Source organism: Protopterus annectens, chromosome 3.part1 (genome assembly GCF_019279795.1).
Source record: "Protopterus annectens isolate FY-2018-M chromosome 3.part1, PAN1.0, whole genome shotgun sequence".
NCBI classification, from domain to species: domain Eukaryota; kingdom Metazoa; phylum Chordata; order Ceratodontiformes; family Protopteridae; genus Protopterus; species Protopterus annectens.
In genome coordinates this window covers 662,825,073-662,841,263 of record NC_056732.1, presented here as the reverse complement: position 1 = coordinate 662,841,263, position 16,191 = coordinate 662,825,073, and the positions used below count along the sequence as shown (strand labels likewise).

The 16,191-nt window shown below is 41.4% G+C and overlaps 1 protein-coding gene across 1 annotated transcript in view; it reads left to right on the top strand.

The window, feature by feature from the left end:
• Positions 1–16,191, top strand: part of CYRIB (CYFIP related Rac1 interactor B) — a gene marked incomplete in the record, with an annotated part of 1,384,994 nt that overhangs the window by 889,886 nt on the left and 478,917 nt on the right. The window contains 2 exon segments of the mRNA XM_044066242.1: positions 2,814–2,935; positions 5,368–5,473. Coding sequence (XP_043922177.1) covers positions 2,814–2,935; positions 5,368–5,473 — 228 coding nt within the window.

Sequence of the window (16,191 nt, the reverse complement as noted above, 5' to 3'; positions counted from 1 at the left end):
CTCTGAGCATCTGCCTATGTGGTACCGTTCCAGACATCTGGCTATGGCTGCTGTGTCCTGATACATGTGCCATAGATACCACACTGTCCTGGCCACTGCCAACCGTACACTGTCCCTCATCTAAGGGCAATGGTGATGGATGTGCAGACAGTATGACTGTGTGCATGGATGAGGTTGGAGACTTGTGTACTGTCAATTGGTGGCCCAGCAACAGACCCTGACGATCCTGTCTCTGCCTCAACATACCTATCCACATGATCACTGCCCGTCTCAGTGACATCAGGTTCCCTGCTGTACTGAACCAGCCCCACCTCTCCACCTTTGAGAGGAAAAGAGGAAACACACTTTAAGACCTGAACATGACTTCAGACCACATGCACACACACAAAGCTACACTCCTCCCGAAAGCAGACACACACAACAGCAGCAATCACAGAACATACACAATAGCAGGTGATGGTGAAGTACAGTATCACAAGCAAAACAGTCATATCGCACCTGTTAGCATGCAGGACATGTGTTGCTCAACAGCATGCAGTGCAAGTGTAGTCGATCCTTGTTACTAACAGTATACATGGCTTTGATGCATGTGTTTTGTTATTAGGTGATGCCTCTCCCCTTGGAACACCGCACATACATGGACACAACATTACTGTGCAGGTATTCATAACCCTGTGATGTACTGTGCACCATAACTCATAGGTGCACATACCATTGCTGGATGTGTATCTGTGTGTCAGATAGGTATCCAATGCTGATTACAGCCTCTGTGTCTTTAGCAAGTAATTGTGGGCACGTTAATTGTGGACACATTTTTAGCACATGCATGATGAGTATTCACACCATCATCAGTGGTGCATGGATAACTGATGGAATACCATTCAGCCACATACCCAATGTATGGTTCTTATGGTGAGTGTAGATCATATTGTGGACATGCCAGTCTCATCCATGACATGGCATGCTAAAACACGACTACATATTTAAACACTAAACATACCCAATATGTGTCATATGATCTAGCCACTCAATAGCATCACAAGACATTTCAACACAGTCAGTTGTGCAAATGGTTATTGGTATGTGTACTGTTTAGAGGTGTATATGTGTGCACACACGCATCATTATGGTGTGTAGCAGTGACAGCTATGTGTAGTACTGTGGTTAATAATAACTGGATGGGGTATAGTACCATAGGCCATCATCATGAGTCATCAGGTGGTCACTCAAGGCTACAAATGTTTCGCAAACCAGCGCAAATAATGCTGTGCCGGAACTGTACTACCTTGGCTAAATTCACCATTTTACATCCAGTTGTTGCGTGATTTTGTAAGGAGGCCAATAAGGAGCATTCCCTGACATGAATGTGTAGTGTGTTGCAGAGTGTTTAAATGCCCCAGGATAGGCCTCTACCCCTAAGGTATATTCTGTGTAATGTGTGGATGAGATTTTGGATACTGGAGTGTGTCTTTACAGATGGTTTGGGAATCCTTTGTGTAGCATGTTAAAATGCTCTGTGTATGACATAGATGTGTATGTTATGTGCATGTTGAGTATCAACTGTGCCTGTCCAATGGTCAGTACAGTCTAGACACATTTGCTTGAGATGGTCTGGGTATTGCATGTGTTTGAGGCTGCTAATTACATTAGTGAGATGTGCGTGCTCTTTCACCAAACATGCACAGCGTGCATTATGGGTAGGTATGTTACATGTGTACATGGCCTACACCTTAACTATGACATGCACTTTTTATTTCCAATAATAAATGTAGAACACACTCAACAGCATCTGTCCGCTGCCTTGACGTCACCCCAGAGGTACCTACATAGAGATGAGACAGTTTCAGTGGCCACAACTGTGGCATTGCTACTGTGTGTTTGCAGTTTTTACAGTACAACAACAGTTTACATTCACAGGGCTACAGATTGTTCCAAATGATCAGTATTGCACAACAACAACAAGCTCCACATCTTTGAAAGACACACTCCACATCTCACATATGCATGCTCTGCCAATACAGGTAACAGTAGTCTACAGATGTGCCATCTTACCTGCATGCTCCATGTGTGCTTGCTTGGTGGCTCCAGCCTCCATCATGGTGTATGTCTGCTGATGCTGTTGTTGGGCAGGTGCCACTAGACTCATGAGCAGCTCCTCCACTCTGGTGAGAGGGGGATGGATGCTAACACCACACCCTGTTGCAAGCTGTTCTGTATGCACAGCAGTGGCTCTCTGACTGACATGTCGGAGAAGATCACTGCAGTGGCGGCGTACCTGCTCTTGTGTGCGGTTATGCAGGCAAACCACACTAATGCAGGGAGGACATGCAGACTCTGCACAGAAGGCATCCCAACTGAGAATTGAACCGGAGAACCTCTTGCTGTGAGGCAACAACGCCACCACTGTACCACTGCACCATCTGAACTCATATTGTACATTTTGACTCTAAAAGTTGTTCTGTTAAATGAGAAACTGGTCTTAAAACCGTTTCACTGGTCCTTCATAAATGACTGTGCAAATGCTGAAGGTTTATAGTACTACATGTGTATATCACTTACCAGTTACTTATGTAGTTTAAATGGAGTTTATTAAGTGGTGTCTAAATCGTGTTAAGGTAGTTAAACTTATTTTTAACCTTTAACAAAAACGCAATACAATAAATAGGTGTATTTTAAATGTTTTTGCCTTTTTGGTAGCTTTTTATAGGTTTCATCATTCTTAACCATCTTTTGCTCAAAGTTTTGAATTGCAGAGAGTGATGTGCCTGGAGCTAACTAAAGTTATTGTTGATGTTTAATTTTCAACTGTTCAGATGCACAGCCTACAGAAGCAGAACAAGAAGTTTATAAACAGGTGGATGTTGTTCTAAAAGATGCAGAAGGAATCCTGGATGATCTGCAGGCGTATAGAGGAGCAGGACATGAAATTCGTGAGGTACAGTGCTGCCAGCCATTTGCACACCGAATAACGTGGAAGAATTGTTTATCAATACAGTCCATGCATAAAACTAAAATTTTTATGATTGTTTTATTGATTGTGTTTTTAATTAGTGTGACATATTTCCTTTCTAATCTTGTGTATAATAAAAATGGGTAGAAAGTTTAGGGGCTATTATATGAACAAAGGTTCATAATATTGAACATTCTGAAGAGCGAAAATGCCGGACCTCGAAGTGCTTCTTGTGGGATCGCAGTACAGTGAAGGTCAGAATATTTGCCCTTTCCTCACTGTAGTGTGATTTCAGAGTTTGTGTGTGTGTGTGTGTGTGTGTGTGTGTATATATATATATATCTATAGTGGGAGGTGTGGGGGCACAGCCCCCCAACAATGAGGTCTGGCATTTGCAGGGGGGCACCCCCCCATGTGGGGGGGCTGTGTCCCCACACACCCCCTACTTTAATATTCCAACTCCAAGATCGCACTGCAGTGTGGTAAGGGAAATCTCCCATTTACCGCTATATGCGGTAGCGCCATGTGCACGATTTCCCATACCCTACCTGCAATGCCAACACTCAGATGGCACACACACAACATGCAGGGTACCTTGCTGCCTTGCATATACACCCAAAAATTACCATTTTTACTTACCTGGCACTTCCACTTGAAACCATTGAATGTTCAGAACATTGAAGTTCTAATCATCGAGACCAGAACATCGATGGTTCAAAGTGGAACCGTGTGTGTGTGTGTGTGTGTGTGTGTGTGTGTGTGTGTGTGTGTATGTATATATGTATATGTATGTATATGTATATGTATATATATATATATATATATATATATATATATATATATATATATATAAAACAAACACATATATGTAATTGTTATGGTGTTTTGTGGAGGACTGCTGTCTTGATCTCAGACTATGGCTCTAACTATAATCCTCCCAAGTTGTAGCAGAAGTGCTGCAGATTTCTAAATGTGACATTTTTGTTTGTGTTCAATTTTACTGTTTACACAGATGGCAAAACAAGTCCAGCTTTTTTTCTGATTTTATAAAATCTTATGGAATTGTATGTAAATGTATCCTTGTTCCCTTTTACAGAGATTCAAAGATTGCAAAGCATACCTGGTGTTTAAACTGGGATATCTGCATTGGGCAGACCACCATTGTTTGGTATGACTGACTTCTCCAGGACACTTGAAGCCAGAAAAGTCTTGAGACTCCAGTTTTGAATGTTACATTTCTCCACAGCCATCCTACCAAATTATTTTTCATCCTCACAGGACCAAGCTTGATGGCTGCTATACCTGCCCCCAGTCTGCCCATTTGTTCTGCAGTGGCTGGTTTTGGGGGATTCCTGTGCAGTTGAGAGCCCTACACGTCGTTTGTTCCTGCACAGGAACACCCCCCCCCCCAAAGAACTCAGCCACTTAGCAAGAGAGGCAAGTGATAGGGAGATGGCCAGCTTTGCTGGTTCTGTGGGGTGACCTATTCTGTCTCCTAGAAGAGCATCCCCCCTTCCCCCAGTAGCTGTTCCATGGTCTACTATAGCTGCCCTCTAAGGACCGTCTGCTCCCAGTGTTTTTTTTTTGTTTTTTTTTTTTTTTTTTGCATATCAGCATGGGTTCGACAGACTCTAGCTCCATGGAATAGACACCTAGTGCTCGCACTTGGTTTCACCCATGTAGCAAGCCAGAGCTACATCCCTAACCCCAGGATGGGTGACCATGCAGTGGCTGCTCACTCCCATCCTCCCTTGCAGACTTCTGAATTTGAACAATTACCATTTACATAAGCACCTACAGATTGCATGTGACATAGCCAGGGCTTTACCCCTGTATGCCACTGAGCAGCTAGGTTTCTACACCATTGAGCAGCTAGGTTTCTAACAAAAAGCATTTATTTATCAATTTTCCTGTACAAAGCACTGTGTTAACCAGATTCAAGTCTTGTGATTGTAGGAGACCGACTTTGGTTGATCAAGCTCTGGCATCCTTTAAAAAAATGTGTTCCATTGCTGATCTTGATAACAGTACTGCCCTCCATTAATAAATGATGCAGGCCAGCAAAGAAAGGTGATCTAGATGGTTGTGCTTATGGTCAGTGTCACTTCAGATATCCAGAAGGTTACCTTAATAATCTCTGCTACCTCTAGATCTTCATTGAGCATGTGCAATTGTTTGGGTCTGTTTCTGATGCACTGAATTCCATTGAATGGCAGCACAGCTAGCCAGTTAGGAGGCACCTTCTACGGCTTAGCAAAAACTTGCACAAAGTTTAGTACCTTCAAAAGGGGGCTGTGCATAGACCTGTAGCTAAATGATAAAGCTGTAGTCATACATATATGGATTCGTAGGTCTGCTTTTATGATGAGAATTTCGCAGATGTTCTTTATTGGTAATGTTTTCTTTTTTGTTGTTAGGCAATACAGCATCCGAATGATGACAAATTACAAGAAAAGGCGTGGAGTGCAGTGATACCACTAGTAGGAAAACTAAAGAAATTCTATGAATTCTCCCAGAGATTAGGTAATTGAAGCACAGCCATATGTATCTAGTAATAAAGTAAAGTATTGTTGCACAGAGTTATGAAGGCTCTAAGTATATACTGTGTAGGATGATATAAGTAAACCATCTGAGTTTTTGTAATTTGTTGTAGTTTTTTCTAGGAAAAGATGCATTTTTTTTGTATTTATTCAGTTTAACAGGACATTTCAGCTGGTTGTATTCTTTTCATTTACAATGTACAGGATATAAGCACCGAAATAAATAGGTAAACCTAGAGACTGCTGTTTTTATTGTAATTTCTGATGCTTACTCTAATAAAATATTTTTTTGAAGGCTAGGACATTGGCATGTGTGATAGCTGTCTGTTACACTACATAAGTTGGGGGTAGCATTTAGAGCTGCTTGACTGGACAATAACTGCAAAGTATCCTGTTTTCCCAAGGTGACAACGGCTTGGAATTTCATATTTGTATATAATAATTTTTGTCAGGTTTTCATGAGAGCTCTGCTTATAATCTATACTTATTAAGATGAAATTTTTTGATAGAGAAGAGGACTTGCAGGTGGTGCGATAGTGTTTACTAATTTTTTTTGATGCTGCCCCCCACACACACACGCACAGTACTGCAATCATACCTCCCAACCTTGCCGAAGAGTCCTGAATCTATGAAATAAATGTATATTACTGTGGTTGATATTTACTGACTACACAGTGAGAAATTTTGTCACCATGTCATTTGGTCTTAAGCTCAGCCATTTTGACTTGCTTACTTTACTGAACTCTGTGTATTTCTTTCTTGATAATTTGTATGCATCTGGGTACTGTGGTTATGTATTTCTATATTCTACAGTTGACAAGTTGCTGCCATGTGTTGTGATGGTGTGGAACCTAATTAGCAAGGTTAGGACATGTTTTCAGAACATGAAAGGATAATTCAGTAATTAATCCAAAGCTTAAAGCCATTCTCAGTTCTGGACTATATAATAAATAGCAACTTTACAAAATTATACAAGCAATGTTTAAAATGTGTCCCTGGTTTTTGTCCTTTTGTCCACCCCCCCCCAAAAAATGAAATTGAAACTAAATGTGTACACTGTACAAGATGCCTATGGCTTCCACTACTGTCATTCTATTTATAGTGTGGGTGTGTAAGTAGACTTTTGTGATGGAAATGTTCTGAATTGGGCAGTTTTGTCATTATTGGGTCATGCGTTTTGTTTCATTGCCTACAGTACAGCCTACTGGAAAAATATTCAAACAATAAATTTAAAATGAGCTCTAACAAGTGTGTATTACACATACACAAGGAATATAATTTAATAAGGTCAGGAAGGTGTATCAAAGAAAAGAACACACGTATGTATGTTTTGTGTGCAAGGGGCCAATAATTTGAAAACAGCCCAAAGGTAATCTTTATCCACCACTGGTCAGATGCATTTGCTTTGGATGTGGTGTGGGTTTCAATGCTGTTTCAATGAATGTGAGTTTCAAGGGCAAATTAGTTTTAATGCCAAGCCTATTTTCATTGTGAGACAGTATTGCTTTGTTTACCAGATGTCTTTTAGTGTTTCTGCATTGTCGTGCTGTAAAGTGTAAAAATAAAATGCAAGTAATCATTGTAGCAGTATGCACGCAGTAGTGTTTATGGTAAATGGGGCGAAATAGCCAGGTAATGTGACATTGGAATGGCTGCAGGGGGATTCTGGTGTCGTATTTTGGTTGTCTGTTCTTCAATTTGCATTTGAAAGTTGGTATCCCACAATTCCATTGGAGTGGGTGGGGTTGCATACTTGTGTATGCAAATTATATGTTAATCAGCGTACAGATGTATACCTGTTTTTCATGGCCTTGGCCAGATTTTTGATGTTTTCAGGTTGAGAGGTATGTCTGCCATACCTTTGAAGTGTGACCTGTGAGACAGTTTTACATTCTTGTCTTACACGATCTGCTCTTTGTATGTAATTACTTAGTTAAAGCAAACATTTTGTTAACATCATCATCCTAAATAGGCAGCTCCTTGGTGGGTAGAAATGCAGACTGTGACTGCAGATTTATGTAATATGAAGTCTTTTTAGGCACAATAGAAGTCCTTTCCATGCTGCTTTGTCATACAATAATTGACAAAAGTATTCTACCCAAGAATTTTCCTTGGTCAGAGAGTACCCAGTTTCTGAACTGTCAAATCCTTTTAGCTGGTATAGCATAACTAGCATAACTTTTATGGGTAGTTATTTCCCCTTGTGTCAGTACATGACACAGAGAGTAGCTGAAATTGAGCTCAGCATCTTGCATTTTTGTTTCCATTCTTTAACCCATTATTTAAGGAAAAGGCAGAACATTTGGTCTTTAGAACTTGCCTATATATTATTGTGTTCCTTGTGAAATAATGCAAGGCATTCACTTTATGCAGAACTGTGAAAGTATAATACAGGGATGTAGTATGTTTGGCACCCTGGCTAGAAGGATCAGGGGAAAATCATTACTTTGATTTGCTGCAATAGCACAGCAGTGAGAGATGCTTTATGATCCAGCTTTAGGAAAATAGCATAGTTAAGGATGAGACTTAAGTAATTCAGAAGAAGTTTGATACTGTTAAATGCCACGTAGTAATTAGCATGTAGGGTAAACGTTTCATAGATTCATATTCTTTGTGGCATTGGAAGTTAGAATATTCTGCATCCCTGTGGTCAATAAATGTTTACAAGACTTTTTTTTTCTGTGTGTGCTATTTGTACTCCTGTGCCTTCAACCACAGTTCAGTACCTCAGCTGCTCATTCATGCATTCCACACTGAAGCAGGATGGCTGGTGTCTATTAATTCATACTGGGGTAAGATTCACTGGAAGCACATTCATTCTTCTTTTGGGTAATAACTAGCTGAGGCACAGCTGTTGCCAAAGCAGACATGAGGAGAGTTTCTGTATTTTTGTAACTCCTCCCACATCAGTGGGGGAGCAGCCTATGTCTATCCATAGGGTGTGTACACTGTGCTGCACATAAACCCCCCCTAAGGGCTACGAGCAGAGACCGAGAAATTGGATTTACTGTACCCTTCTGACTCTTCCATTACCAAAGCCAATGTTGAGACTGATCATTTGGATCACACCTAGAGCATTCCCTCTCTTTGCTACAGAGCCTGGGTTTAATGGGTGCAAAACTTGAAAATAAGTGCCAGTTTCAACTGTACTTGCATCTGGGAGGAGGGGGGGGGGGTTCAAGCTGAATGACCTGTGTTACTTGGTAATGTGACCCAGTCATAAGTAATGAGCTTCAGTGCTTTTGTGACAATGTCTTAATGAGTAAAACATTTGAGAAATAGTAGTTATTTGAAGGGAATTCAGTGTCCCTTTGTAAAACAAGGTAGTGTCAGGCCAAATGCTCTGTTTTATATACTTTTTTATGTTCTTATTAATCTAAACTAAATATTCTTTGTGACATTATTATAATTATTTGGGTTGTTTTATAACTTCTTGTATTCCCTGAGCTGAACCTGAAAGTGGTTCAGAAGGATCAGTCTTCTATACCAGCCAACAAAAAAAATATTAGGTCAATGTAAGTAGTAGAAAATAAAAGGTTGTATAGTCTTAAGGTTTAAGACCACCAGTGGAAGCAGTAAGTATCACTCCCTTTAAACTTGTATAACAGGTTCTCAAGCTAATGCCACTGATAAAAAGTTGGGTTTGGATTTTATAGCAGTAATAGAAAAATAGTCACTTGAACTGTAGCTTGGAGATGAATGCACAGGATATTGAACTGTAACAAGACTGATAAAATAATGAAGATTAATTACAAATATAGGTATGGCCGCGGTAGTGCAGCGGTTAGCGTTGCCGCCTCACAGCAAGAGGTTCTCCAGTTTGATTCTCGGCTAGATTGCCTTCTGTGTGGAGTCTGCATGACCTACCCGTGGTCAAGTGATTAAAGACATGCAGGTAGTGCGTGCATGAATGGGTGTGCCTTCTTTGAAGGTTGGGCGTCGGGCTGGCACCTCTGCACTGTAAAAATTTACTGCCAGTCATTAGCTGACCGGAGTTCCGCTGTGGCGACCCCTAACTGGGAAAAGCCTAAAGACATTAGTTTATTTACAAATATAATACTGAGTCAGGGTTACATAACATATGGGTGAGTGGAGGGAAGGGGTATGCTTTTACCATGGGAAGGGGTATGCTTTTACCATGGAAAAAGGAAGTGGCTGTGTTTATACCCCATTTAGATATGTTGTATGGATGTACTCTTTATGTAAGATGGTTTTCAAAGATGAGTGACTTTCTTTGCATGGAATATATTCAAGGCATTTGTTATGAGGGATTATAAATTTTAAAAAGTGTTTTAATTAGGCTTTCCATCATAATTAGTAGGGAGGGGGAATGGGCAAATTTAATGGACCATGCCTTTTGCTGTCAGGTTTTTTTGAAGTGAAAGGTATCGTGTTTATTGATAAACTCTCTATTCTGTTGAAGACTTGTACCTACAGACAGTAATAAGGCTGGAACATCATTCCATGACAACACTGTTTCCCTTATTTAATATTTAATTATAAACGTGTAAAAGTTGTGATTATAAAAGTAATTTCCAGAGTTGGGACCCAGACAGCAACTGAAAGCCAGCAGCTTCTCAACGCCCTGCAGGTTTCATTTAATTTTACAGGAAAAATCATTCTTGAAGAAAAACATCTTCACAAATTTTTTCATATACTTTCAAATGAATAAGCTATGAAATTTTGTGAAATTATTTCAACATTTTTTTGTCAATATATTCTGGAGACTTGCTAGTTGCATTTGGAAATGAGCAACTGGAAGCTTTCCCATACTTTATTTTACATTTGATGACCATGAGAGTCCCAACTGGATTAAAAAGTCCATTTTCAGTGGAGGCCCTGGGAAAAGCTCCAAGAGAGCAATTTTTTTACAAAACATAGTTTTATGGACAGACTTTTGACATACGATTTCCATAGAAGAGACTATGACAAGCATCTTAACTAACTGGTTCCATTTGTTCTCTACAATATAAGTTTAGGATTCCTGTGATTCTGCTTTTACTCTGATAGTAAATCAGAGACGTAGAATAAGGCTCCGAGAGAGCACATGATGCTCGCTATAGTTGAGAAGGATAACAAATTGATTTACTATATGTCTTCGCCTGGTTTTAGTTGAGAAGGATAACAAATTAATTTACAATGTCTTCTGGTTTTAGTTGCTTATGGAAAGCGCATTAGTCCAAGGTGGTGGTGCTGCGGTAGCATTGTCAACTCACAGCAAGACGATGTCCCGTTCGATTCTCAGCTAGAGCATCTTCTGTGTGGAGACATGCGTGAATGGGCTTACCTTGGTTGAAGGTTGTGCATCAGGTCCGGCAACTCGGCATGTAAAAATCAACTGCCAATCATTAGCGGACTGGAGTTCCGCTGTGGCGACCCCTAACCGGGAAAAGCCGAAGGAAACAACATGGAAAGCACAACATTGCTGGGGTAGTTTTCCCTAACTCCTGGAGAGATGGGATGAGCAGTAGATGTCCGAAGTGGGTACAGTACTATGACAGACTCCTTATTGAAGAAAGACCTACAGCAAGTAATGACTGTGATTCAGGAATCCTCTCTAAAAATGGATGGATTTCAAGACAACCTAGAAAGTTAGAGGGAACACTGTCTTAAACAGTCATTCTCAAAGAAATGATCCAACAACATGAACAAATAAAAATCACAGATATAGAAACTGCTTTAACTGACATGGAGGGGGAAACTTAAGAAATGCAGACTTTTTACTGGAACTAAACTCCTGGCTAACATAAATTAGATTATCTAGAGAACAGAGACAAGAGGTACAATATGAATTTTGTGGTCTGCCAGGAAAAAAAAGTGAGGAGGAGATATTGTCTCTTTTCTAACTACATGGATTCCCAAATTCCTGAACATGCAGGAAGGATTTTCATATGGCACTGAGATGTGTCCGTAGAGCCACAGGGAAACCAGTACCTAAGAATAGAATTCACCATCTCCTCCAAGGTCAATAGTAATAAAATTCCATTTTCTTAATAAATAACTGGTCTTACAAATCTTATACTATGTTAACCATATTTTAATCAACAAAAAAATATGGAAATGAGGAGAAAATGCTGGCCAGTATGAGTGCAAATAACCTTTCCTGCAGAAATAAAGAATGTTATGTTGTCCCGTCTTGACTTCATTCTTACAATGATTGGTTCAGAGCCGATCCTCTGCTCCGACTCTGCCAAATATGTAGCTGAAAGTCTCAAACCTGGCTCATGGCAAGAAGGTATCCCACAATGCAGTGGTGTAATTCCCCAGATCTCGTTTGCTGCTTTACGAGGTTGGATGCGATCACCTTGGCCGTGGCTAAGTTGTGTCAAATTTTTCTTTTACCTTTGTCTAAACTTGTTATATTTGCATATGTATAGCTTTTATCTTATTAGATTTAACTCGTGCCTCCTTGCTGCTCTTTATTAGGTAGTGATAAGCTTATGTCATCACTTTGTAGGCCTTTTTGGTATCCCGTGTAGTGGTGGTGGTGGTTCGTCTGTTAGTCTCGTTATAGCTGGTTTAAGTTAGAGAGCTATTTGCCCGTTAAAGTTAGATGGCTTGTAGTGTTTTATTGTCTTGTCTAGAAATTAGAACCATTTAAGTTAGAGGTTCTAATTTTCTTCCCCTGGATTCGCCCCTTGTGTTGTCCTGTAGTAACTTTTGGTGTAGCTTTAGCTGTATTAGTCTTAGCTAAAAATGTTCTCGTCGTTGTTGTTGCTGTCGCCTTTAGGGTCTTACCTTGAAAATGTCCAAAGACCAAAAAGAGAGAGAACATAAGCCTTCGTGCTTTAAGAAATGTCAGAAGTGCTCACAAAAGAATGTCCATCACAGATGGACGTTATATGTGTTTATTGCCTTGGTGCCATTCATCTCCAAGATGGCTGCACCTTTTTGTCATTCTTTTAGTGCTAGAGTACTTCTGGAAAGGAGAAACAAGATGATTCTAAAAGGGCTCTTAAAGCCTTCTTTTTAGGAAGCCATCCATAGTTCTTTTTCCTTTTCTTCGTCTCCTTCCTCTAAAAAGGATAGGTCTTAGAAAAGACATTCACCTGCAACATAGGCTCAGTCTGAAACACCAGTCAAACTTCCTAAAATTTCAAAGGCCACTACTTCCTCGGCTTCACAGTGCCCGGAGCCGTCGGAGATCCTTTTGGTTGATAGGCATGCTACTTAAGTCCAAAGCCTTCGGAGCCACCATTTGGAACCGGTCCATTGATATTTCACTAACTTTGAGATTGCCATTCCTTCATAGGTCTTGCTCTCCTTCCCTATCTTCCAGGTTTGCCAGGAGCTTATCAGATGATGATGTGGAATGGATGATGCGCAGACTCCTGAAGTCGCTGGCACTGACTAAATTATTCTCTGCTCTCACCCATTTGGTCTTGTAGCCTACTGTACCCACTGTTCCTTCTCCAAGTCAAGTTGATCCTTCAGAGCCAGGGTGCATGGTACTGCTTACTATGGACCAGTCTGATCCGGGACCCCCTTCAGTGTTCACGGAGCCAACATCTGCTCCAACTCTCTCGGCGCCGTCCGGGGAGTCTGGGAGCTGGGGTTCCCTGGTCGGCCCCGGGGAGGGGGGATTCCCGGCCCCAATGTTCTTAGTGTTTCACTGTTGCAGTCATCACATTTGGGTTATCTGCTTGCAGTAGCCCTCAGTCGGCCTGATTTATCAAAGTCTTGGGTCCTCAGTTGGATGCTGTCTCATCTTCTGTGACGTCAGGTAGTCAGGGGTATAAAGCATGCAGCCAACGCTATTACATCAGTCTTTCATGCCGTGCGGTGCCCGAAGCAGAAGCAGTTCGCAAAGTGCCGGTCAGCTGACTCTTGAAAGTTTTGTTTTCAAGTTTCAGAACCGAAGTCTTCAACTAATGCCAAGTACCCTGCTGGGGAAACTTTTTCTTGCTCTAAACTGATGTCCGTAAAAGTCCGTAATTGAATTTCTTGTGGAAAGCAAATACCTCATAAAGATTTTAATTTGTACTGTATTCCTTGCTAGGCCCTGACCACGGCATACCTCACTGAGGGTTTTGTGCCTTATTTAAACCACAAACTATTTATCGTCAGTACATTTTCGCTTCTAAATATTTTGGTACTCTCTTCAATTATCCAGATATGTCTTCAGTAAGCCACCCGACTACCGACATTCTGAAAAAATGCAAAGATAAAGACAGACGGGGCCGCTTAGTTCCAAAGCTGCTGACAACTCTTCTAAGCTAGTCGCCAGTTCGCCAGTACTCTGGTGCTTTCGCAGCACCTGATACCCGCTACTTCAGATTCGCAGGCCTCTACTGAGACCCATTTGGAGTCCTGTATGCCGCGAGATGCTTAAACTGTGGAACCTGCGGATGTCTCTACCTTAGATGGGTCTGGAGCCACTGTGCAGGCACCGGCTTCTGAGGGTGTATTCGGGCCTACTGACTTGCATATTAAACCGACGCCTTCTTCTAGGCCTAAAACTCAAACCTTGCCTAGGAAATCGATGCCCCGACCTCATGGTCAGACCTCTATGCCTAAAAAGCAAATGATAAGAATGGCTGAAGACCTTATTACTTTAATCAGGGGAAGTCAACCTTCCCCTCTAAAGAGATCTAGGACTGAATTTGCTTATGATACTGCTGACCAGGATTCTGAAATTTCTGTCTCCTCTGATGACCAGGGTTTACCCTTATCTACCTATGAGGATTCTGATGCAGAGGACTCTATTCCCTCTGCTTCTCCTCCAGAGGATTTTTCTTTTGGTGAAACCTTGCATACTCTTAGGGAGCATTTTCACTGGGAAAGCCATGATTACTCTGATTCTAAAAAGAGGCTTCGAGATTTCTTACTCCTGCCCCAACACAGGCCTTTAGCTATCCCTCCTGCGCTGGACATTGTTGACGATGCCTTTTTGAAATCTAGCTTGGCCCCTGACTCTCTACTTCCTGCTCCCAGAAATATTCCAGGGTTCCTGATTCTCACAAGTTCCTTTTTAAAAATCCTACTGGAGATCCTGAGACCATTTCACAGGGACCCAAGGGCATTAAGGCTACTACTGCCAAAAATCCTGCCCCCTCTGATAGAGATTCCAGGGCCCTGGATAAATGGGGTAAGAAGATGTACACCTCTGCAACCCCTGGTCAACACGGCCTTAAATTGCCAGTTTCATATGTTAAAGTATCAGCAGCATATTATTGGCTTGCTTAAACAGAAAATGATGATTCCGGATTGTGCTGAAAATAAGGGTTTACAGGATTTAATGCATTCTGCTGAACAGGTTGGAAAACCTACTTTGCAATGTGGTTTTGATTCACTAGAGGCATCTTGCAGGGCTGCTGTCACAGGGTCTGTACTTGGAAGGCATGCTTGGCTTAAAGAACAATCTTTGCCAGATCATGTTAAAACTAAATTGCCGGATGCTCCCTTAAATCAGGATCACCTATTTGGCGACAAAGCAGAAGAAGTTCTTAAAAAGATGGAGGGAAAAGCTAAATCTATGCAGACTTTTAGATTTCTTAGAAGTGCAGCCTCCTAGATTTAGTAGGCATTGGTCCTCAAAAAATTGGTCCTTTTCCTGCCTCTTCCACGCCTACTCTGTTCAAACCTAGAACCAGCAGTACACCCAGGCTTCAGTCCCAGGGTACGCACAGGACTAAGCAGTGGGGGGGCTCCCACTTCCAAATCAGGGAGTAGTAAGACTCACCCCTATGGTAAGCTGTCTCAATGACTTAACTTTAAAACTTCCAAGCACTTCTCAACTGACTGCTCCTTTAGGGGGAAAGATTGCTCTGCAAGCAAAAAACTGGAAACTCGTTACCCAGGACAAATGGGTTTTAAACATAGTTTTCCAAGGATAGAGATTTCACTTCCTCATGTTACCAACCCCAACCGGTTGGCCAGATCTACCCCCAAATCAGTGGGCAGTGGCAGAGGCCCAAAAGCAAATACTCTCTCTCAAGATTGCAGGCTATTCAGACCGTACCAGAAGTGGAAAAGGGACAAGATTTCTACTCAAGACTTTTCCTGGACCTGTGTATCCTAAACACCTGTTTGGTGATTCCAAAATTCAAGATGCTAACTCTTCACCAGTTGCTTCCCATGATAGGCAATGATGCCTGGTTGGCAACACTGGATTTAAAGGAAGCCTACCTGCACATCCCAATCAGGGAATCTTGCAGAAAATACCTACGTTTCAAAAAAGGCTGCATGGCACTATCAGTTCTCTGCACTGCCTTTTGGCTTATCTACTGTGCCCAGGGTATTCACAAAGTGCCTAGCTCCAGTCATTGCATTTTGCAGGCAAAGAAATATTCAAATATACCCATACCTGGACGATTGTCTAATTCAGGCAGAAAGCCAGGACATACTTCTGAATCATCTGGCATTTGTACCAAAGGTGTTAACTTGTCTGGGGTACACTATAACGAAAATAAATCACATCTTGTACCCTGTCAACAAATTATATTCCTGGGAGCAAGCTTGAACACAACTTCCCAGATGGCTTTCCTCACGCCAGAGAAACAAATTCATTTGACAACTTCAAACTAGTGGCTACAAAAACCCTGCTATCTGCAAGGCAAATACTGCAAGCCTTGAGGTTCATGGCCTCATGCATTCTACTAATTCCATATGCAAGACTGCAAATGAGGAAACTGCAGTGGTATCTAAAAAGCTTATGGGGGGGGGGTCAACATTCTCAGGATCTAGAAGCAATGATTCCTA